General features: G+C 47.9%; 1 protein-coding gene and 1 non-coding gene across 5 annotated transcripts; one reads left to right on the forward strand and one right to left on the reverse strand.

Annotated features, from left to right (window-relative positions):
- Positions 1-266: 266 nt before the first annotated feature.
- AVIL (advillin) lies at positions 267-24,318 on the reverse strand. 4 transcript variants are annotated; one of them, XM_066254893.1, is made up of 20 exons: positions 24,173-24,318; positions 20,811-20,889; positions 19,316-19,390; positions 18,396-18,592; positions 15,680-15,788; positions 15,484-15,594; positions 14,977-15,179; positions 14,436-14,514; positions 14,233-14,331; positions 13,193-13,346; positions 12,995-13,095; positions 12,475-12,612; positions 12,214-12,372; positions 11,290-11,469; positions 8,361-8,506; positions 8,111-8,255; positions 5,520-5,708; positions 4,838-4,906; positions 2,318-2,434; positions 267-884 (listed from the first exon to the last, which is right to left on the reverse strand). In XM_066254893.1, the coding sequence occupies exons 2-20, from the start codon at positions 20,874-20,876 to the stop codon at positions 771-773; spliced, it is 2,451 nt and encodes an 816-aa protein (XP_066110990.1). In that variant the 5' UTR covers positions 20,877-20,889; positions 24,173-24,318; the 3' UTR covers positions 267-770. The 4 variants fall into 4 exon arrangements, with proteins under 4 accessions (XP_066110990.1, XP_066110991.1, XP_066110989.1 ...); XM_066254894.1 differs by having other exon boundaries at positions 18,396-18,659; XM_066254892.1 differs by having other exon boundaries at positions 20,811-21,018.
- Positions 4,413-4,611, forward strand: LOC136327726 (U2 spliceosomal RNA). The gene has a single exon (XR_010729862.1). It is a non-coding gene; the product is annotated as a U2 spliceosomal RNA (small nuclear RNA).
- Positions 24,319-24,340: the final 22 nt, after the last annotated feature.

The following is a 24,340-nucleotide window of genomic DNA, read 5'->3' on the forward strand; positions in this document are numbered from 1 at the left end:
TCATCACTGAAATTAATAACACATTTCTCTTTTGGATAATGGGTGTGAGTAGGTGGGGACTAAGGTTTCCTGGACAGCTGCAAGGCAGATTTTGGCATTCTTGTGCTGGAACAGGAATTGCAGTGGTCCAGTGAGCCAGAGAGCTTACTCAGAGTGCCTCTCTGCTTCCTGGTACTGAGACATTTCTCCCAACAGTACAGTCAATAGTTGCTATAGTAGGCCAATCCATAATACTAAAAAGAATTTCCATTTGCTCTTAAAGATATCTTTATTTGAAAAGTTAAAAAGCTCTGGCACATACAGATCTGGGCATCTGGATTTTGGCTTTGGGGTGTACAGGTGATTAACTTCAATGACTTTTGGGTTAAATAGGTTTTGGAAATACCGATCTTAAAATTGAAAACTTAGATTTCTGCCTTAATAGTAAACACTTGAAACTTGGGTTTGTTTTGTTTTGATTTTTGTTTTTTGTTCTTTTACTTTGACTTCTCCATATTCGTGTAGTTTTAGTGCTTTCTGCTGAGGCTTTATTTAGCCAGAAAGCCAGAAAAATCAAAAAGCAGATAGTTACCATTTTAGGTATATAACAATAAATAAGGAATACAAGGATGAGAAAAATGGAGAACATGCTGTTATTTGCAGGCCCTATTTTATCTCAATTAAGTAGCTGAATGTTAGGCAACAGTTGGTAGATAAAGTCTTTACTGATCCAGGTACTGGCGCTATCTGCTGTCTTCTGTGGTCGTGCAGTAGGCGTGTACTTTCTTGCCTTAGAAAAGCCCCTTTTCTTTCTTCATCTGCAGCTGTTTCCAGCCAGGCAGAGCAGCAAATTGCCCTCTTGTGATTCCAAACACAGTAACAAAGTCCTGTTCAGAGAGGTAATTCTAAGGGAGAAAACAGTTTCCAGTTAGAAGGAAGACATGGCACGGATCAGTGCCCACAGAGTTTGGGAGAGGGGGGCTAAAAGAGTAGGTCCCTGACTGGGGAAGCAGAATGAATTTTCAGAAAGTCAGTAATAGATTTAAACTATTCATTGGAGAGTTTTTCAGGTTGTAGAGTCCCATCTTGGTCTGTGGAAGAACTGACTCAATTCACTGTTCCAGGGTTTCACTTGGCACCAGTTTCTTTTGTATGAACTCTAGACATTAGGTTTTGGCTAAATGGAGAACTAAATTGAGTGAGGGTTTTCTTTGCTTTATGTCCTTATCTGCCATTTTTATCCAGACATTTTCAAATATAAGATCAGAGAGATCTTGCTGAGGGCATAAAATTTCCTAACGTTTATTTATTGATGTTTAATTGATATTTTCTATCCAAGTAAAATTATTAAGATATGACATCTGTGAGGTTTTTGTGTGTGTGTGTGACAGAGATAGAGAGACAGAGAGAGGGATAGATAGGGACAGACAGACAGGAAGGGAGAGAGATGAGAAGCTTCAGTTCTTCGTTGTGGCACTTAGTTCATTGATTGCTTTCTCATATGTGCCTTGACGCGGGGGGGGGGGGGGGGGGGAGGCGGCTACAGCAGAGCTAGTGACCCCTTGCTCAAGACGGCAACCTTGGGCTTCAAGCCAGCGATCATGGGGTGCTCAAGCCAGATGAGCCCTCACTCAAGCTGGCGATGTTGGGGTTTCGAACCTGGGTCCTCCACTTCCCAGGCCAACGCCCTATCTACTGTGCTACCACCTGGTCAGTCAGGGAAGGCCTTCCTGGGGAGGTGACATTGGAGCTGAGACCTGAATAATGAGAAGAAGCTGGCTGTTAAGTTTTTTCTAGGCAGAAGCAATATCAAGTGCAAAGGCTCACAGGCTGGAATGAGCACGTTAGAGAAAAAGTAGCCACTGGCTCAAGGGGCTAAGTGAAGAGGACACTGTGTGTGAGATGAAATCAGAGAGGGCAGTGTTTAGATTGGGTAGGGCCTTGGAGGCCATGCAAAGGAATTTGGATTCTTCTCTAAGTGTAGTGGGAAGCCATTCATGGTGTTTTAAATAGAACAGTGTTATCTGTTTTAAATCCCATTTGTTGTTTTGTGGGCAATAGAATGTAGGGATGGTGTGGAAACTATGATGGCTGGACCAGACTGGCTACAGAGAGATGAAGAGGAGTGGACAGAGGCTAGCTGATGGATTGATGTGGGAAGTGAGAAGAAAGTATCAAGAAGGAGCCCTGGCTTTTTGGCTTGAGCTACTACTGTATAGCCCAAACATCTGTTGAGTGCGTACAATGTTCTGGAACTGTCCTAGGCAATATATTGAGACAGGTGCTTTATTCTTGGAAAGCTCCACTTACATCAGACATAGTTCCTTCAGCTACTCACTTCCTTTTTGGCAGGGTCCACATCCTCAGGCAACTCTTGATTCTGATTTTTTGATAGAACTTCTATAGGATAATATTTTGTCTCAGAATTCAGGCAGAAGGTTGTATTCTTCATGTCCTAGGTAAGATACGATAAAAACACAAACATAGAATAAAAAACTGTTTAAGTCTGTGCTATTGAAATTCTGTCTGTATAATATTAAAATTTTGGTTTATACCACTTCACCCTTTGTAATTATCATTTTCTTTTTTTTTTTTTGACAGAGACAGAGAGAATTCTTTTTTTTTTTCCCCTGAAGTTGGAAACAGGGAGGCAGTCAGACAGACTCCCGCATGCGCTCTACCAGGATCCACCCGGCATGCACTCCAGGGGGCGATGCTCTGCCCATCTAGGGCGTCGCTCTGTTGCAACCAGAGCCATTCTAGCGCCTGAGGCAGAGGCCACAGAGCCATCCTCAGTGCCTGGGCCAACTTTGCTCCAATGGAGCCTTGGTTACGGGAGGGGAAGAGAGAGACAGAGAGGAAGGAGAGGGAGAGGGGTGGAGAAGCAGATGGGCGCTTCTCCTGTGTGCCCTGTCCGGGAATCAAACCTGGGACTCCTGCACGCCAGGCCCACGCTTTACCACCGAGCCAACTGGCCAGGGCCCAGAGAGAATTCTTTATTGTAGCATCTTAGTTGTTCATTGATTGCTTTCTCATATGTGCCTTGACCAGGGGGCTACAGCAGACTGAGTGACCCCTTGCTTAAGCCAGCAACCTTGGGCTCACGCCAGCAACCATGGGATTTTGTCTATGATCCCATGCTCAAGCCAGCAACCTTGCGCTCAAGCTGGTGAGCTTGTGCTCAAGTGGATGAGCCCGCACTTAAGCCAGCGACCTTGGGGTTTCGAACCTGGCTCCCCTGCATCCCAGTACTGTGCTCTATCTCAGGGGTCTCAAACTCAACTCAGCATGTGGGCCGCAGAGCAAGATCACAGCCGTTCGGAGGGCCGCACTAGGTCTACAAAAGGCAACTGTTATGCAACACTTTTCTCACTGCAGTTGAAAACAAAAAAAAATCAGTACAACAAGCACAATCGTACATGCAGTTTACTCAGTGTCACAAAACGACCAGAAACTGTAGTTCGCATCACAACTGCTGTTAACTAAGCTAATATCTAGCTAGGATGCTAGAGAAATGAAAAATACAAGTAGGCCCCTAGGCTTACTTAATTTTATCCAAAATATTTTGAACTTCATGGATTAGTCTGCGGGCCGCACAAAATTGTTCAGTGGGCCGCATGTGGCCCGTGGCCCGTGAGTTTGAGACCCCTGCTCTATCTGCTGGAGCCACTCGTGGTCAGGGTGTGATTATATTTTAGAACAATTGCCCCCAAACCTGGTTGCATGTCAGAATCATCTGGAGACTGACCAGGCGGTGGTGCAGTGGATGGAGCTTTGGACTGGGACACAGAGGACCCAGGTTTGAAACCCCGAGGTCGCCAGCTTGAGTGCAGGCTTATCTGGTTTGAGCAAGACTCGCCAGCTTGAGCCCAAGGTTGCTGGCTTGAGCAAGGGGTCACTCGCTCTGCTGTAGCCCCTCGGCCAAGGCACATATGAGAAAGCAATCACTGAGAAACTAAGGTGCCGCAATGAAGAATTGATGCTTATCTCCCTCCCGTTTGGTCTGTCTGTCCCTATCTGTCCCTCTCTCTGTCTCTGTCACAAAAAAAAAATCATCTGGAAATCTAAAATACTCAGATTTTTAAGGTCCTTGGGAAAGCTGACTGAATAAGTCTGAGGTAAATCTATATAGCCAGTTTGGCATAAACGCTATGCTTAAATCTCATTAAATATTGTGATCACACCCCTTCTCTTGGCACTTCAGTTCTACATTTCTAGCCTTTAAATGACTTCAAATTGAAGTCATACTTTTCTTAAATATATTTTAAAGATTTTATATCACTGTTAGCTTTGGAATCTTGAGTTTGTAAAGCACGCAAGACAAAACTGCCCGTATGTGGACAGCTGGGTGCCCTGCTTTCATCCCGATGTTCATTGCTGTTGAATTCCTGGCCAGAACTTCCACTCCTGTTAGTCATTAAAATAGGGGTAAAACTACTTCTCAGCCTTTGGGCCAAGATGAAGCATAGTACTTGTTCTTATCAGTTTAAAACAGGGGTAATGACCTGAATTTCTGTGGACTCCACTGTCAGAAACTGATTAACATACCTTTGGGATTAGAAACATACTACTTCTGAAAAATGCTGCCAATAAATTTAATCTGTCTTGAATGACAGAACTGAATAATAAAATTGGACTTTTTTTTTAACAGCAAGTCTATTCTAAATTCTGGAAGGCATTAAATAAGAAACTTGGCTCTGAGACCTGCTTTTCTACTGATTGAAACAGTCTTCATATCAGAATAGAGCACCAGAGCAGAGCGATACGAGGAGGGCACGGTAGGGTTTCACCACTACAGGCATTGACTCTTTCTCTCTCGCTCTGGTCGCCTGTGTGACTTGCTCTTCCAGACACTCACAGCAGTGATTCTGGTGATAGCAGCAGCGTCTCCGAGCTCGTCTTTTAACTGTTCGTATGATTTCCCTGCCTGAAAAGAAGAGATGAAAAACAGGATGAGGTGCTGCATGTCAGAAGGGCCAGCTCAGGCCTACTCTGCACCCTTGAGAAAAGCAAAAATGCCAGGGGATTGGAAGGCGTTTCAGGGGTGAGCAAAAGTGAAGCGCCCCTTCTCGGCCTATGCAGGATTGGAAGGTGTGTAAACATACTCTGCACTCTTTGCTGGTGGTCCCTAAATCCCCTATACAAGACTTAGGACAGGGCAGTTGACTACAAGTCAGAAAACCTGGTTAATTGTGACTTTAGACAAATAACTTCTTTCAGCTTCCACGTATGTAACATGGGAGACAATGTTCACCCTAGCTGTCAGGATGGTTGTAAAGCTAAAAAAGATGTGGATATACTTTCTAAACATTGTTACTTCTACATACTACATATTCCTGAAACAAGCTGGGAATTCTCTAACTGGACTTAGTGCTGTGGAGGGTGGGGAAGAAAAGAAAAGTGAAAAGCAGGGAGTGGACAGGGAGAAGGCAGATGTGGACTTGGATTTACTCAGCCCTTGATATCCCACCTTCCCACTGAGCTAGTAATGTTGAGCTCCATGACAATAAGAATGTCTTCCCCATTCTCTCTGTTCTTACACTCCAAATGTGAGAGTCCCAGGCCAAGAACCAGCCTGTGAAGATGGGGGGCTCGAACCCCTGTTTAATGATCAGGATTGGTGTGTCAGTGTCTCGGCCACTCGGGTGAGTGTGCAGGTACTCTTGGGCTGTAACAAGAGCGCTCTCCTTCTCTGTGGCATTGGCCTTCGCCCCAATCCACAGGAACACCTGTTGAGGTAGAGAGTGAATGTTGGTTAATGCACTCATAGCAAGGACTCTGTTCCAGATCATAAACACTGCCCTCTCTTTCTGCCTCTGCAACTCAGCCTCAGCAGAGAAAGCTTTTCTTGGAATCATCTTGATTTGTGATTTTAATTGCCATGTGTATGTCCCATACCTACATCTCCAGTCCTGAATTCTGTCTCTCAACTTCAACTTCCTGAGTCCAACTTGTAAAACACCTCGTCTTGGCTGTCTTGAAGCACTTCAAATATAACACCCCAAAAATGTAGCTCTTCTTTTCTAAACATGTGTCTGGGTCTCTATTCTTGGTGAATGGTGCCTACCCAGTCATTTCTAAGACAGTAACCTGGGAGTCATTAGAGATGCCCCCTATCCAGTGAGTTACCAGGGCTGGGCAGTTTATGTTCTATGCATTCGTCCAATCTGTCATCCCCCTGCCCCTCCCCCACTGCTCATTGCAGGCCCGCAGCAGCTCTTACTGAACTGTTACAGCAGTGTAGTGACTGGCCTCTCAGCATCATCTTCTGTTGTTCTCACCCCCATCCCTTTTTTAAAAATAATTAACTTATTTTTATAAATTGAATTTATTGTGGTGACATTGTTTAATAAAATTACATAGGTTTCAGGTGCACCATTCCATAACATGTCATCCGGACACTGCAGCATGTGCTCACCACCCCACGCCAGGTCTCCCTCCATCACCATCTATCCCCTTTTATCCTCTTCTACCTCCCCCACTTCCTTTTCCCTCCTGTAAGCACCACACTGTTGTCTGTTCCTATGAGTTTTTTCCTTTCTTAATCCCTTCACCTTTTTTACCCAACCCCCAAACCCCCTCCCCTCTGACTGCTGCCAGTCTATTATCTGTATCTATGAGTCTGTTTCTATTTTGTTTGTTGGTTTATTTTGTTCGTTAGATTCCACACATAAATTAAGTCATATGGTATTTATCTTTTTCTGACTGGTATATTTCATTTAACATAATAATCTCAAGGTTCATCCATGCCATCACAAAGGGTAACAGTTTTTCCCTTTTTATGGCTGTGTAGTATTCCAGTGTGTAAATGTACCAGAGATTTTTTTACCCATTCATCTATTGCTGGGTTACTTGGGCTGCTTCCATATCTTGGCTATTGTAAATAACACTTGGAATGCTCTATGTAAAGCGCAGTCTCACCTTGCCATTCACCTGCTTAAATTTCAGTAGCTTCCCAGGATACATCTAAAACTTCTTCACATGGTAGGTATAAACAGCACCAGCCCTAATGTGCTCTCATATATTTAAGACTTTATTCATTTTAGAGAGGAGACATAGAGAAGTGGGGAAGAGCAGGAAGCATCAACTCCCATATGTGCCTTGACCAGACAAGCCCAGGGTCTCAAACTGGCAACCTCAGCGTTTCAGATTGATGCTTTATCCATTGCGCCACCACAGGTCAGGCCCCAATGTGCTCTTTTTAACTCTTATGTTCTGATAATATTACTTGTAGTTCCCTATATACTAGACTATTTTGTGCCTTGCTTTTACTTGTATTATTTTATTTGCCCAGAATGCCTTCTTTGACCTGGTTGATTAATGCCTACTTGTCCTTTGAGATAAGGGAGCCCTTTCCTCCAGGAAGTCATCTGGGAGCCGCTAAACTGTGAGTGCCCCTAATTTGAAGCACCTTGTGTGTATCTCCATTATAGTAAAATGGTCCTTCTTTATTCCCCCTGTTCCCATCCACTTGTAAAGTCCCTCAGGGCGGGATGGCACTCTTCATCTTGGTGACATTACACCTAGCACAGTGACTAGAACACAGATAGTGCTGAGCCAAATTGAGGAAAATGGGATGTCAGGAGGGGTTGCCTTGAAGATATCCTCTTTTCACGCCTTTGTTCCTAAAAGGCCTGTGTCTTTTGGTGTGGATCCTGCTATTGATCCTGAGAGAAAGAAGTGCCTCATGATAGGATAGCCTGATTTCCCCAGAGTAAGGTGGGAAATTTCTGGAGTGGTGAATTGTTTGTATTTTAAGTGAGAGGAGGGGACATAGCGAGACAGACTCCCACGTGCACCCGATAGCTCCCTCAGCCATGCTTGAACCAACTGAGCCATTGGCTGCAGGAGAGGCCGAGGGAGAGAAGGGAGGAAGGGTAGGGGAGAAGCAAATGGATGCTTCTGTGGGCCCTGATCAGGGCCCAGGATGGTGAGTTTTAAACAACATTCTGTTCTTTCCAACCCTGCCAAAAAGAAGACTCTTTCATTGATCACCTCTAACAATTGTTTGATTGACTTGGGGACGGTCCAGAGTTACCTTGAGTTTATCTTGGCAGGGTAGTTACAACATAAAAGTAGCCAAAACTGTAAGGATCTTTGTCATTTGTTCCAAGCACTCTGGCTGTCTTACCTGATCCCAGGTATCCAGGAGCATCACATCACCTGGGTTCAAGTCATCCTGGGTGAAGTCTGTGATCTCAGTGACAATGAACTGGCCAGTCTTGTTGGAACATTCAAAGAGACGGGACTGGACATTAAGGATTTCTTGCTGTAGTCTGCAATACAGTCCGTTAAGGAACCGAGCTGCTTACAAATCATGTGCAGTTCACAAGCCTGGGAGGCAGGGGGAGCCCGGAGGAGGGGATTTTGTGGTCCCATACCTTTTGCTACTGGCATAGGGAGTTTTCCCTCCCAGCAGGTCCCAGAACTCCGGGGGCTCCTGGCCCTCGGCCACAACATCCTCAGTGCCGTTACAGAGAAGACTGGCCAGCTCCTTAGCCATTGCCCGCTCGTCCCCACTAGACCCCTGAGTAGTGTGAGAGAAAACACAGATGTTAGTCACAATTGAGCACTTTGATATGGAACAAAAGCTTATTACTAATAGCTTTGTGTTGCCAGGCTCTGCTACTTGGGGATGGGGAAACAGGTGTGTTCTAGTGCTGGGAGGGCGGATGGGTGAGAGGAGGAAAATGCAATGTGGTGGCAAAGAACAGAACTAGACTCTGAAACCCATAATGGGTGTTACAGGAGTCACCTTTGTTTTGGTTTCAGTTAGAATTTTAGCCCCTAATTTTGATTTTTTTTAAGAAGAAAAATTTAAATTTACTTTAGAAGTTATATACAAGAAAATTCACTCTTGGCATACAGCTCTGTGAGTCTTGACAAATACATAGAATCATGTTACCATCACAACAAAGAATCAGATCAGTTGCCTCGCCCCCACAAAAAATTTGCCCAGGCTACCCCTTTCTTGTCAAACCTTTCTGAATTCTTAACCTCTGGCAACCACTACTCTATTCTTCATCACAATCGTTTTGCCTTTTCCAGAAGGTCATTATTAGAATCATATACTCTGTAGCCTTTGAGTCTGGCTTCTTTGACTTAGCATCACCTGTAGCCTTGTTTTCAGTGTTGCTGAGTAGTTTTTTACTGTATAGATGAAACACTTTATTTACCCATTCTCTAGTTCAGTTGCTTCCAGTTTTGGGTGATTGCAGATAAAGGTGCTATGTGCTATAAACATCTATGTATGGGTTTTTCTGTGAAGACAGTTTTTTATTTCACATGGGTAAATGCACAGGAGTGGGATTGTTAGATCAGATGGTAAGTGTATCTTTTTTTTTTTTTAATTTAATTTTTTAAAATTCGTTCATTTTAGAGAGGGGAGGGGGCACAGGAAGCATCAACTCCAATATGTGCCTTGACCAGGCAAGCCCAGGGTTTTGAACCAGCGACTTCAGTGTTCCAGGTTGACACTTTATCCACTGCACCGCCACAGGTGAGGCCTAAGTGTTAAGTGTATGTTTTATAAGAAACTGTAGCCTGACCAGGTGGTGGCGCAGTGGATAGAGCTTTGACCTGGGACACTGAGGAACCCTGGTTCAAAACCCCGAGGTTGCCGGCTTAAGAGCGGGCTCACCAGGCCTGACCTGTGGTGGCGCAGTGGATAAAGCGTCGACCTGGAACACTGAGGTCGCCAGTTCGAAACCCTGGGCTTGCCCAGTCAAGGCACATATGGGAGTTGATGCTTCCTGCTTCTCCCCCTCCTCTCTCTCCCCCCTTCTCTAAAATGAATAAATTAAAAAAAAAAAATTTAAAGCCTGACCAGGTGGTGGCGCAGTGGATAGAGCATCGGACTGGGATGCGGAAGACCCAGGTTCGAGACCCAGAGGTCCCCAGCTTGAGCATGGGTTCATCTGGTTTGAGCAAAAGCCCACCAACTTGAACCCAAGGTCACTGGACCCAGCAAGGGGTTACTTGGTCTGCTGAAGGCCCGCGGTCAAGGCACATATGAGAAAGCAATCAATGAGCAACTAAGGTGTTGCAACGCTCAACAAAAAACTAATGATTGATGCTTCTCATCTCTCTCCGTTCATGTCTGTCTGTCCCTCTCTATCCCTTTCTCTGACTCACTGTCTCTGTAAAAAATAAAAAAAAAATAAAAAAATAAAAAAAAAAGAGCGGGCTCACCAGCTTGAGCATAAGGTTGCCAGTTGCCAGTGGGATCATAGACATGACACCATGGTCACTGGCTTGAACCCAGGGTCTCTGGCTTGAGCAAGGGGTCACTGGCTGAGCTGGAGGTCCCTCCCTTCCATCAAGGCACATATGAGAAGCAATCAGTTAACAACTAAAGTGCCACAACCATGAGTTGATGGTTTTCATCTCTCTCCCTATCTCTTTCTATTGCTAAAAAAGAAAAACAAATTGTTTTTCAAAGGCCGGATTTGCATTCCACCAGCAATGTGGGAGAGTTTCTGTTGTTCTGCATCTTCACTTGATATTGTCAGTTTGTTTTTTAAGTGAGAGGAGGGGAGATAGACAGACTCTTGCATGTACCCAGCCCAGCAACCCCAGTCTTGGGCTGATGCTGTTTTTAGCTCCAGAGGCTGACATGCTGGGACCATATCCTCAGCAGCTCGGATCATATCCTTAGCACCTGGGCTGATGCTAAAACCAATGCAGGAGGGGAAGAGGGAGAGAAGCAGACGACAAACAGACGGTCACTTTACCTGTGTGCTCCAACCTGGGATTGAACCCAAGGCCTCCGTGCACTGGCACTGGGCCAATGCTCTACCCTTGAGCCAATCAGCCAGGGCCAATATTGTCAGTTTTTTTAGCCATTCTATTAAGTGTGTAGCAGATGTATCTCCTTGGGTTTTCACTTGCATTTCCCTAATGACTAATGTTATTGAGCATCTTTTCCTATAATTCTCTTTTGTAAAATAATTTGATGCTTTTTAATGCAGATGCAGTCTGAATTGACAAAATCACATTATTTAGTGTTTTTTTCCCCCAGTGGTAATGCCTATCCTATTATAATCCACCAGATTGGTATAGGAAGATCAACTTATTCAGCCTCTGTCCATTTAGAAGTCTATTAGAGTGTCTCCTGGGTGTGAGCAGTGCTGTCACTGGCTTTCTAACCGGAGGCCTAATTGTGGGGAATGTTGGCAGTCCTTTCAGAGACCCTGTAGGAAAAAGGCTTTGCTTTTTGTGTACTGTTCCAGCCTACTGTTGGGTTCCTTTGGCCTTGCTGACAGGAGGGTGGGCACAGGGCAGGTGTGACCCCTGGGCCAGCCATCCTACCTTGCCATACCACAGGTAGTGCTCAGCCTGGGTCCTCAGCAGGAAGACGTCGTTGGAGTTTAGGGAGGAGGCGAAGGCTGGAACCTCGACTGCTTTGGTGTTCGATTTGTCATTTCCTTGAACCTGGAAGAGCCTTACCGGAGGCTCGGGCTCGGCATTTCCCTTCCTGGAAGTCCCACCCTGGAGAGGAAGAGAAAAGCAGAGTCTGGATCTGAGGTACGCCATGTGAGCAGAGCACTGGGCTAGCGGTAGTGGAGAACACAGATGTATCTGACATTGTTTTTGCCCTTGAGAACTTGTAGGCTACCTGGAGAGGTGAAGGTGCTCTGGAGTCATGGTGCCAGTGATGTTAGCTTTCATTCTGAGATCTCTATTATATGCCAGGCTTTGTGGCTGGTACTTACCTACATCATTTCCTTGATCCTCCTGGTAACTGAAGGTATGATACCATAGTACAGACAAGGAAACTGAGGCAGGAAGAACCGGGCTAATAATGGCAAATACAGGACTTGACCACAAACTTGTATAGGTCAAGCATGTGATATTGTGCATTTTGGGTAGTGGTTCAGCCAAGGCTTCATGGGAGAAGTAGGACTTGAATCTGATTTGGTGGGGGAGGTAGACAGGGAATGATAAGGCACTTGTGAGGTCTAATGAAGAGACCCATCTGACTGGGGTAGGTTAGGGAGCTGATGGTAATACACCTACACAGGTAATATGGGTCAGATTATGAAAGACTTTGAACATGAATTAGGCAGTGGTTTGGACTTGGAGTCCTAGGTAGTTGGGATTCACTTTAGTGTCTTAGAGAGATTAACCCCTTCTTGTCCACGTCTATCCCTCCTTCACTCCACTGTGGCCCCTGCTGGCATGTTAGTTCTGAGCATTCTGGCTCATAGTGTAACTTTATCTGAGGGTTCTCACCTCAAAGATAACCAGCTTTCCTTTGAAGATGGCCATGAAGTGGCGTGGCTCCTTCCCCATGGTGACCCGAACCTGCACAGGGGCCCCATTGAAATTTCTGTCTACCTCCCCTGCCTGGTATGCGGAGGCTGCCAGCTCGTCCTGTGAGGCGTGGCGGCCCTGCAATGGTGATGGGAGGAATGGGTCACTGCTACACCTGCCCCAGCTGTGTGGCCAAAGGAAACATCACCTCTGAAAGCCAAGAGCCTGCCCCAGGCCTACCTGCCAGATGTACAAGATGAAGTGTGGCTTTCCATAAACCTCATATGTGTAGAGAACCAGATAGCAGTCTCCCCCATAAAAGAAGCCATACCACTGATGCTCCACAGGGACCAGCTCCAGGTTTTCAATTCTCCAGACCTGGGCACAGAAGGAGATACAATTCCCGGGAAGTGGGGGTCCTATTTGAAGAGATAGCTGCCTGGGAGGAACAGAGTCATGCTTAGCAGAGAAACCCAGGTGAGGCACTAAGTTCTGTCCTGTCCACTCACAGACCCCCTGCAGCCTCTGTTGCTGCTTTCCCAGTAGGTAGGGATTACCACACTTGCATGATCTAAATCTGGAGGAGACCTGCATTGTCCCTGGTTAGTCACCTCCTCATACCAGCTCAGAGTTGAGTTGAATAGATCTGCTGGGTGAGCTGTTGACAGGAGATGGAAAGGAAAGCAAAGCCTCCTCTCCAGCAGAACAGCCAGAGGGCCCCTGCTGCTGGCCGCCCTGAGATGTGAATCGTGAGGCTTACCTCTGCTTTCCCATTGCCATCATCGACCATTCTTTCCTGGGCAGCTACCTCTGGTTTGTTGTGCAGCAGAGTCACATCAAATTTATCCTGGACAATTTTAGCTGCGGAGAAGGGGTTGGGAGAAGCCAAGTGAGTGAAAGCACCCATGCCTGCCATTCTAGCATCCCAGCAGTGCGAAGACAACTGCGGCAGTCTTACCGATTTTACCAATACTGAATGTTTTCCCCGAGCCCATGGTCTGCTCCTTCACTGACCACTTCTGGAACAGCTGCTTGAACATGGCTGACTCCGCACCATCGTTGATGGTCTCCACATTGGTGCTGTTAGGGTAACCCTTCATCTTGATGAAGTTCTGTAGACAACCCCCCAGCCCCAGAAGGCAGGTAAGTCTGGGAATGCACTGACTTGAGTTCTTTGCTTGGCTAGTGATTCAGCCCTTTGAAGCCAGTTGTTAGGATTGCTCCCTTGCTCCCTTCTGGGAATCAGAGACAAATTCTAACTCATTTCTGTCTAGGGACAAACTTACCTGATTCAAAGAAAGGGCTGACAAGGCTACATTGGAGCAAAGTTGGCCCAGGTGCTGAGGACAGCTCCATGGCCCCTGCCTCAGGCTGTAGAATGGCTCTGGTTGCAGTGGAGCATCGCCCCCTGGTGGGCATGCCTGGTGGATCCCGGCTGGGCACATGAGGGAGTCTGTCTGCCTCTGTACACCCCCCCCCCCTCCCCGCTTCTCACTTCTGAAAAATACCAAAAAAAAAGAAAGGGCTGAGGTGAGGAACACTGTGTCATCACTTTATTGTCCTGTCATGATTATTACTAATTTTCTTTTTTGCAGAATCCTCTATATTCTGTTCTTTCAATACTCGATGTGCTCTACTGACTTTGTATTACACTCATATTCCCAGTTATTGCTTTGAAAGTACATCCTGCTTGGTTCTCCTGCATGGCTCTGCACAGTATTGTGAGCTCCATGAGGACAGGGCTGTTAGCCTTGACCAGCGATAGCTGTCCCCTTCAATAGTAATAGCACCTTCTATTGAGCCAGTGTGTGTGCCAGGCACAGTTTTGAACGGTTTACAAATGTTATGTTAACCCTCACAGCAACCCCAGGAGATGGTATTAAACCTGGATTTAAAGTCAGCTTGTCTGACTTCAAAGTCCATGTATATAACTGCAATGTTATACGAAGTGTTACTGACAGAATTTTTTGGACAATATTGCACATCTGTAGCTCCTACCAGGGCTTTAGACATCGCTGTCTGTTTCTCAGCCTTTGTGGCTCCTCGTCCTTTCCACACATAGATCTTGGTTCCACCTTGGTCCAGGATGTAGCAGTCCTGAAGCAGCCAGGGAGAAAAACGGTTACACTTTCCCTAGGGCCTGCCTCTGAAGCCAGGTGTTGTCACCCCACGCACGCCAAGCCCACCCAAGCTCTGCTTACGTCATGGTTCAGTAAGTCCTGGACCAGAGGTCTCGTTGCTACCTCTCTGACCTCCAGCTGCCCAGCTGAGTCTGAGACACTGGAGAAAGGAGAGGTTAGCCTGTGCCTTCTCTTCTACAAAGCACCTTGTTGTCATTTGATGTTTTCCTGGCTTTGTTTTAGTTTGCAGTTTCTGGGTAGAGTTTGACTTCTTATGAAAGGTGTGGCTTGAATGCAGATGGGAATGTGAGGGACTCTGTGCTCTAGAGAAGATTTTTGTGTATCTCTCTCCAAATATCCCATCTACATCCTTGGACACGGAGAGATCCGAGTAAAGGAAGTTTCCCTTGGAGACCAGGAAGAGTTGCTAACAGGAACAGTCTTAGCTGCCTCCTTGAGTCAGAACACTGAGCTCTTTCCAGAGGCTGCATTTGAAAGAAGACTAAAAGAAAGCCAGACTCCTGTACCGCAAAGTGAGGAGCCAAGCAGAAGTGCTTAGTCTTCTAGGGGACACCTTCCCCCTACCCCAGCTTCCAACCAGCAGCCAGGTTTAGCTACTCACTGATATAGTATGATAGTTGATTTCTTCTGCTGATCCGTGATCTCCTCTGGGACTGCAGGTTTGATCACTGAGCGTCGGCCGAGGGTGTCTTGAAGTACCTTCATCAGCTCTGGGCTTGCCGCCTCCTTGTCTCCCTCGATCACTCCTATTTCTGCACGGCCCCCTCGCTCCCTGTCCCGAATATCATTTGCCAGAAGCATGGCCTGTCAAAGAAATGCGTGGAAGCACTGGGCTTCCTCCCCCTGCTCCACTCCTGCCTGATGGCTTTGGGAGGAGCAGCCTGGACCCCAGACAGCAGTCACTGTGATGCTGAGGAGCCCAGAGCTGAGTCAGAGACCCATGCACTTGGCCTCTTTCTAAAATAGATTCTACTCCAAGGCAGGGCTCTGGCTTGAATATCAGGGAAGAGCCAGTGAGGAGGGAAGAAGGAAAACGCACCTGAGAGAGCCAAGCCCTATGGCCAGGCCTGAGGAGAAGAGAGAGCGGGAAGACCAGGAAGAGCCGTACCTTCAGGCGCTCCCTACTGTTGCTCTCTGGACCATTCCATTGGATGATGACCTTCCCAAGGTCCAGTAAGAAGACATCACCTCGGTTAAAACTGTCCCAGGTCATCTCCACCTGAAAGTAGACATTATTCTGGAGGAATTCTTAGGTACCAGGTAGAGAGGCCCTGGGCCCAGAACAGAGAGTGGGCAGCACTTACCTCGGTGGCCCTTATGTTTCTCTGCCCCTTCACGTGTAACAGTCGCTTCACGTCATAGGTGTTGGTATCCACATGCTTCATCCCCGAGGCCACACCCCCCTTCTTGTAGCTGAGGAAATAGCCATTCAGTTATTTCTTGATCACCTGCTATGTGCTAGGTATAGGGGAGACAGTGGTGAATCACACAGGTGTGGCCTCTGCCCATGTGGGTGACATTAAATAAGCAGGGCAAACCTAGGTGGCAGTAATTGCCACCACAGAAGTAGACACAGTGAAGGATTTTTTTTTTACAGAGACAGAGAGTCAGAGAGAGGGATAGACAGAGACAGACAGACAGACAGGAACGGAGAGAGATGAGAAGCATCAATCATTAGTTTTTCGTTGTGACACCTTAGTTGTTCATTGCTTGCATTCTCTTATGTGCCTTGACCGTGAGCCTTCAGCAGACCGAGTAACCCCTTGCTCAAGCCAGCGACCTTGGGTCCAAGCTGGTGAGTTTTGCTCAAACCAGATGAGCCCACGCTCAAGCTGGCAACCTTGAGGTCTGGAACCTGGGTCTTCTGCATCCCAGTCCGACGCTCTATCCACTGCACCACTGCCTGGTCAGGCAGCGAAGGACTTTTTGACAGTGGTAATGGCAGACTTCTCAGAAGGAGTAACATTCCAGCTGAGATATGAGGCATAGGAACCAACAATAAGGAACTAGTGCTCCAGACAGGGGTCCTCAGTGATAAAGACCCCACAGTATGAAGGAGCTTGTTCTGTTCTGGGAACTGTGTGATTATTGGAGTGATGGGGAGAGGGACACAAGGCAGGCAGCAGCGGAAGCATTCAAGACACCATGGCCTTAAGACCAGCCCATTGCTGGGATCAGTTCCCCTGCCCCTGGCGCTAACCCCCGCCCGGCCTCCATCAGGTGTCCCACAGGTGAAGGGGGTGCACAGAACCACCTTGGAGCAGAGGGTGGGCATATCTTTGGATTTGCTGGTGACTTGGTGTGATGCTCTCTGCCCCGTATGTCCTCAGTCAGTCGGAACTGCTGATCTGCAAGAAGCTGGCCTTGAACCAGCCTCAGCATTCTTCAGGTCATTGGAATTTCTCATTTTGTTTTCCATGTTCAGTGCAAAGTTTTGAGTTAATCAAACTCATCAGTTCATGAAACAGTATCATAATTGGCCTTTACCAGACTCCTCTCTTGTTTTAAGTATTTATGTATTCTCTTTTATCTGCATACCCTACTCTCAGTCTTCATTCCACCATAGGCAGCAATTCTAATAGTTTAACATCTGTTTGTTTTCATTCTGGTAAAATGTAGCCTGCTGTTTTGTATTCATATATTTACTTATTTATTTTTGTATTCATGTGTGGGTTTTTTTGTGGTTTTTTTTTTGTATTTTCCTGAAGCTGGCAATGGGGAGAGACAGTCAGATAGACTCCCACATGCGCCCGACCGGGATCCACCCGGCATGCCCACCAGGGGGCGATGCTCTGCCCCTCCGGGGCGTCGCTCTGTTGCGACCAGAGCCACTCTAGCGCCTGGGGCAGAGGCCAAAGAGCCATCCCCAGCGCCCGGGCCATCTTTGCTCCAATGGAGCCTCGCTGCAGGAGGGGAAGAGAGAGACAGAGAGGAAGGAGAGGGGGAGGGGTGGAGAAGCAGATGGGCGCTTCTCCTGTGTGCCCTGGCTGGGAATCGAACCCGGGACTTCTGCACGCCAGGCCGACGCTTTACCACTGAGCCAACCGGCCAGGGCTGTGTTTTTTAAAACAGAAATTGATGCCTGACCAGGTGGTGGTGCAGTGGATAGAGTGTTGGCCTGGGAGGCTAAGGACCCAAGTTTGAAGTCCCGAGGTTGCCGGCTTGAGCACAGGCTCACCAACTTGAGCATAGGATCATTGACATGACCCCATGGTTGCTGGCTTGAACCCAAGGTCACTGGCTTGAGCAAGGGGTCACTAGCTCAGCTGGAGCCCCCGAGTCAAGGCACATATGAGAAAGCAATCAATGAACAACTAAGGTGCCACAATGAAGAATTGATGCTTCTCCTCTCTCTCCCTTCCTGTTGTCTGTCTGTCTCTGTCCCCACCTCCTCTCTCTCTCTCTCTCTCTCTCTCTCTCTCTCTCCTCTCTCGCCCCTCACTCTCGTTTAAAAAAACCCCACAGAAATTGGCATTCTGTTAAATATCTTCAAGGCTGTTTCTTACTGTGTTCACCAAACACCATGATTGTAATCTCTGTCCACATATTAGGTACATATCTAGTCCATTTCTTCTAGTTCCTGCATAGTACTCCTTAATGTCATGGAGTATTATCCTGTCTGGTCTTCCAGAGATGGGCTTCTACATTGCCTGCAGCTTCTACCATCACTGATGATTCTGCTGTGAAGGTTCTGGTTCATGTGCCCTTATGGAGCTCGGTACCTGAGAATTCCTTTGAGTTAAACACCCAGAAGTGGGACTTGCCTCAGGCAGATCACTGTGGAATGCAGTGCCAGTCCTCCCTCATGCCAGCAAGGCATGAGGGCTCCTATTTCCTTACAGCCTCGCCAGTGCTTGGCACCACCCAGCTCTCAAGTTTGTGCTACTTCAGTAGGTGGAAATGATAGCTTTGTTTTGATTTACATTTCTCTGATTACTTTTATCATGTACTTGTGGCCCTTTGGGTTTCCTTCTTTGGTAAACTGCCACTTTTGTCCTTGCTCTGTACATAACTACTCACATGATGCCCTGCTTAAAGTAGCCACGGAAGGTGTCGGACTCATGGTACTGGACCTCTCGGTGGTGCACCGGGCTGCCCCCCAGGTAGTCGTCCAGCTGCATGGTGTAGATGGCTGCACAGCTCTGCTCGTCCTGGGAGGAGTCCTTCCCGATCCAGAAGTGGATGTCCTGGGAGAGGAGACTGCCCACTCTCCGCGTCTGGGATGTAGCCAGAGAGATCAGGTCAGGGACCGACCAGCTCGCCTTCCCTTTGCTGCTGGCCCCTCTGGCATGGGAAGAACGCAGCATACAGCGACTCATGTCCTGTCCTAGTCAGGCTTCTACCTCCCTCCCTGCAGTGGTCCCTGCGCAGACTTGCTGTGTGGCTCAAGCTCTGGCAGTCCTGATTGCTCCCCACATCTGGGAAAAGTTGACATCTTATTCTCAAAATCAATGGAGAGCAGTGGGGCCTTTTTTCAACTTGTCCTGCAGACTTCCCTCGCCACGCTCTGCTCCCCTGCTCTTACACCGCTGGTCCACCGATGGGGTGGACCTTCCATCTCATGGCTGTCAGCGCTGTTCATGGGGGATGTTGTTTCTTCAACTGGAATGAGCATTTTGAGGCCAGAGATGGCCTATACTTATCTGGCCTTCATCCACACTGCTTTAATCTGGGGTCTGCCCCCCTCCCCAGGAGATGTGCTGTTCATGAGCTACTTAGCCAGGTTCAGACTGAGGGCCCCATCCCCACCCTGTCATGGAAAATGTAAACTCCCTGGCCTATGAATGGTCTTCAGTGGTCAAAATGGAAGTCTGGCCTGTATAACACTAAGGAAGAATCAAGATGGATACCAGGGGCCTGATGAGATTTATTGGCAGATCTCTCAGAGGAGCCTGGCTCTCAGGGGAGAAGCTTGTGGGAATGGGGGGAAGGGAGCTCACCGAGAGGATGACGTAGCAGTCCCCCTCATAGAAGTTGCCATGGGCACTCAGGGGCACCAGCGCCAGCTCCATTTTCTGGAAGGACAAGGGATGTGCATTGGCTGCATCCCTTCCACCTCCCTCCAGCCTCCCTTTCCTCTCCATCACTTGGCACAGGCAGCAGGGCAGAGGTAAGGGAGGTGTCCCCACTGATCTTACAGGGTGTGGCAGTGAGCTACAAGATTAGTGTGACCACCTTCTAGCTTCTGCACTCGGCCTGGATGGCCCTGGTCTGAATGTGGATCCCTGTCCTCATCTGATCCTCCTCCCTGCTCCCTGGCTTCTCTGTTCTGTCTTGCTGCACTGTAAGAAGCCTTGTCAGCCACCTCCAGCCCGTTGCAAGGAAAAGAGTTGGATATATGTAAGCTATCAAGTAAAACACGCCTCTGAGCGTGTACCATGGCTGCCAACATGTCCTCCAGCTCTGACCAGCAATACTGGCCAAGGTGTGAAAGAACAAAACCCTGAGATTCTGTGGAGCTTTGCGGGTGGTGGTGGTGAATGCTAGCAGTGTGCAGGGCTCCAGGCCCAGGATCCCATATTGAGTTTGAGTTGGGGCCCTGACTTGTCACCGGCATGTCTTGCTCCAGGAGGACTGTTCTCATGGTTTCAGATACAGGTTTTCATCCCTGCCTCCAAGTAAAGTAAACATGCAGTCATAGTTGTGTGTATTCTATGCAAAATGTGTGTGTTAAATGTAAAAATGTTAACTATTCTATAATTTTTGTACTTTCTTAGTACAAAAGTTGTTTTTTAAAAACAGTGGAAGTATCCTGGGCTTCTCACAAACTCTTGACTTGTTTGCTAGAGGCTGTGACTCCCTCTTCCAAATGGAGGATAGTGGAGTGAGGCCTCCCTGAATTTTATGCAGCAGCCACTCACTGGGCTCTGAGCAGGAGGTGGTGGTGTGGGGTCTCACATCTGGCAGGTGGCTCTGCCCAGGCCAGGACGGTTGCCAGTTATAAACTGTTGGAGCTCACGGTCAGCCACAGGGGCTCAAGTCAGGTGGGAGAAGGGATGTGTCATGCCCCCATCCACACAGTGCTCCCCTACTACTGCAGGAGCCAGAACACTGAGGAGGACAGGTTCCATTTTTCTGACAGAAGCAGCCAGGAGTATCAGTCTCCTGGGTAGGCCCTGGCCTCACCCATCTCTCCAGGGCATTTACTGGAAGTGCAGACTAGCTGAGCAGATGTCTGAATAAAGGGCAAGCTTATTTTTGCTTAGAGCCCTCCTCTCCAACACTAAGAACATTTCCTCTACCTGCCACCCACCTGCTTTCAGTGCTTAGGAAGGGTCAAGGGTAGGAAAATGTGTACTTTGATGCTGCCTCTCACTGTTCCTGAACCACAGGCCAGGGACAAAGGAGTGCTGGAGGGTTGTCCTGTAGCTGATCTGGCTGGGTCAAGTCTGCCCCCACTGCAGGATGAGCAGGTGTGCCTCCAGCCCAGCTCACCTCTATTCTCCAGGTGATAATCCCAGGGTTGTTGCCCACAGTCCTGAAGGCGCTGCTCAGAGACATGGCTCTTGTCTTCCTGGGATTTGAAACATCATAGAGCAAGCGGGGAGATGAGGCCTCTCCCAGCAGGCATTCATCCAGCTTTCTTCCTAAGTCCTTCTGGATCTCATCAGCCATCCTCCCATGTCTGTGGTGCATCCTTGTGCTATTTCAGTGATAGGGGCAATGACTTGTCCAAGGTCACACTGTAAGTCTGCCCTGGGTTCCCCACCTGGAAGGAAGTTCTGCATCCCACTTGCCATGTCCCTTGTTAAGAGCTCTGGTAACAGCCACAATTATTTACTGAAGGGGTGATAAGTATGTTAAGCTCTGTGTTGATTCACTTTATGTTATCTCATTTAATTCTCATAAGCCAAGTATATTTTATCTTTCTTTCTTTTTTTTTTTTTCATTTTTCCAAAGCTGGAAACGGGGAGGCAGTCAGACAGACTCCCGCATGCACCCGACCGGGATCCACCCAGCATGCCCACCAGGGGGCGATGTTCTGCCCCTCTGGGGCGTCGCTCTGTTGCATCCAGAGCCATTCTAGCGCCTGAGGCAGAGGCCACAGAGCCATCCCCAGAGGCCACAGAGCCATCCCCAGCACCCGGGCCATCTTTGCTCCAATGGAGCCTTGCTGCGGGAGGGGCAGAGAGAGACAGAGAGGAAGGAGAGGGGGAGGGATGGAGAAGCAGATGGGCGCTTCTCCTGTGTGCCCTGGCCGGGAATTGAACCTGGGACTCCTGCACACCAGGCTGACACTCTACCACTGAGCCAACCGGCCAGGGCCTTTATCTTTCATTGTAGGAAAACAGGTTCAGAAAGTTTAAATAATTTTCCCAGGATCATATGCTAGGATATCCGTATCTGATCCTAAAACCTGTGCTTTTAGTCATTTTGATGTACTAAAGCCTTTCCTAAACTTACCCAAATTCAGTGGTACACAGGGAAGAAAAGCTGATGTCAGAATAAGTATTTCTAAATTGGGTTGCTTTCTCATTCTCCTCTCCTCTCATTTCCCAGCTCCTCTCCATAGTCAACTCTTTGACCTTCTCTTTGGGCTTCTAGTTTCCAGACTCTTGAGTAAACTATCCTAAAATTCAGACAACCCATCCTGCTTTTGTCTCATGACTAATATATTCCCTGTACTTCCCAGAAGAAAAGGGAAAATAAAATGGCAGGGCTAGGTCTGGGACAGTGCAGGTGCCGCAGGGGAAGGTGGGTGTGGCCTGTTCTGTCAGTGAGCTGATGCCCTCTCCCCTCCCACAGAGACCCTGAGGAGCCCGTGCTGCTGTGTCTGACCTTAGCTGGAGGGAGGGAATAATTGGGAAAGAAAAGTCTGTGTGGATCATGCACCATCTCTATTCAAGGAGCATTCGAGATTATCAAGCCTCTACTCACATCCATGGTCACATAGGAGATTTATATAATTACAGTGCATGCCTGATCCTTACTCTCAAGGAGCTTACAATCTGATATGCCATCACCAATGACGAATGCTCCCAAGAGGCAAAGGACCAGGACACGCCTGATGGATCTACTCAAGTCAAAAACCCGTCCAGAAAGGTCTGTGTGGACCTTTGCTATCTGCAGGCACATTGTGCTTGTTAAGAGGTGCATGTCTGGCCATTCTGTTTTTGAGTTGTGGTGGATGACGCCAGGTTTGGGGAATATGTGCCATTATTTAGTATGGACTTTGGCAAAAACAAAAGCAAACTCCCTTTGTCTACTGCTATGGCAGAACTAAAGCGGGGCGGTGACGCGGAGCAGCTGTTTGAGGATTTAATTGGCTAAGTTTAGCTGCCCCACTCTGTGCTGCTCAGAACTGCCAGGAAATACTTGTTCAGGTTTTCTTCAGATTCTAGATTTCAGTCATTAAAAGCAAATGCTGTTACCCAACTAGGCGAAGGGGACAGAGGCCCATGAATTCATTCCTTGAAGATAAAGGAGTGTCAACCTGGTAAAAGCCAAACCATTTGGCATTAATTGGGGCTGTGAGCCTTAGAGGCCAACAGCAGTCCCGTTTGCCAGCAGGGACTTAGCAATTGGGAGGGACCTTATTGGTCCTGGGTCTCCCAAATGCAGGAGGGGACACCCTCAAAGGGACTTTCTTATTTTTTGTATTTTTCTGCAGTTGGAAACGGGGAGGCAGTCAGACAGACTCCTGCATGCGCCCAACCGGGATCCACCAGCATGCCCACCAGGGGCGATGCTCTGTTGCAACCAGAGCCATTCTAGCGCCTGAGGCAGAGGCCGTAGAGCCATCCCCAGCGCCCGGGCCAACTTTGCTCCAATGGAGCATTGGCTGCGAGAGGGGAAGAGAGACAGAGAGGAAGGAGAGGGGGAGGGGTGGAGAAGCAGATGGGTGCTTCTCCTGTGAGCCCTGGCCAGGAATCGAACCGGGACTCCTGCACGCCAGGCTGATGCTCTACCACTGAGTCAACCGGCCAGGGCCTCAAAGGGACTTCTTGCCACACTGGAACACCCAGAAAATGTGACTCCATCTGTGACATCAAATTTCCCCAAACATGGTCACCCCCCCCCCCCCCGCCAAGTCCTTATTAATTCAGCACTCTAAGATCACTGCAGAAACCCGTGGGGTGGGGTGCAGTGATCTTCAGTTTAACCTGAAATCCCAGGTTAAAAGCCAATGGCCCTGCCTGACTAGGCGGTGGCAGTGGATAGAGCATCGGACTGGGACACGGAGGACTCAGGTTTGAAACCCTGAGGTCGCCAGCTTGACCGCGGGCTCATCTGGTTTGAGCAAGGCTCACAGCTTGAGCCCAAGGTTGCTGGCTTGAGCAAGGGGTCACTAGGTCTGCTGTAGCCCCCCGGTCATGGCACATGAGAAAACAATCAATGAACAACTAAGGTGCCGCAACTAAGAATTGATGCTTCTCATCTCTCTCCGTTCCTGCCTGTCTGTCCCTATCTATCCCTCTCTCTGTCTCTGTCAAATAAACAAACTTAAAAAAAAAAAAAAGCTGATGGCCCTTAATTCTTAGATATATCAGTATGAATGGATCCCACACAGAGGAAGCTGGTTTTAAGTTCTGCCTTCCCCCATCCCATCCTTCTGAGGGTTGTTTTTCATCCCCACCTTTTAAAAACATGCCCTGTTGGTTCAGTGGTCTCTAGAAAGGGCCTTGGCCTCTCAACAGGAAGTTTGGAAAACTGGTCATAGTTCCTGGTTCAACCCTGTAAAAGCCTCATCCAAGAAGACAAAGCCAGGTAAATCCCTATCTCCTCTTCCTTACGTTCCTTCCTTGTTCAGTAGGATAGCTCTACTGACATGCACCCATAAACCAAACAGATCTTACCTTGCCTTCTCTCCCACCGGCTTCCCAGTTTGCTGGCAAGCAAGCAGCAGCGGTACTGAAGAACCACCCCAGAGCAGAGGCTCCAGGTCTGCTGCCTAATCTTAATAATGGCTGCATAGACACAGGGTTCTATTTGCTTGGGTTTGCATCTTAACCACAGTTTCCTGG

The sequence above is a fragment of the Saccopteryx bilineata genome, chromosome 2 (genome assembly GCF_036850765.1).
Source record: "Saccopteryx bilineata isolate mSacBil1 chromosome 2, mSacBil1_pri_phased_curated, whole genome shotgun sequence".
Classification (NCBI taxonomy): Eukaryota; Metazoa; Chordata; class Mammalia; order Chiroptera; family Emballonuridae; genus Saccopteryx; species Saccopteryx bilineata.

Excerpts from the sequence above, each read along its gene's own strand:
- AVIL (XM_066254892.1), bottom strand. The coding sequence starts at position 21,011 with ATGCACCACAGACATGGGAGGATGGCTGATGAGATCCAGAAGGACTTA. Across the intron at positions 11,470-12,213 it reads GAAAGCTGGTTATCTTTGAG|GGTGGGACTTCCAGGAAGGG; the intron begins GTGAGAACCCTC and ends CTTCCTCTCCAG. Across the intron at positions 8,507-11,289 it reads ACTACCTGTGGTATGGCAAG|GGGTCTAGTGGGGACGAGCG; the intron begins GTAGGATGGCTG and ends CACACTACTCAG.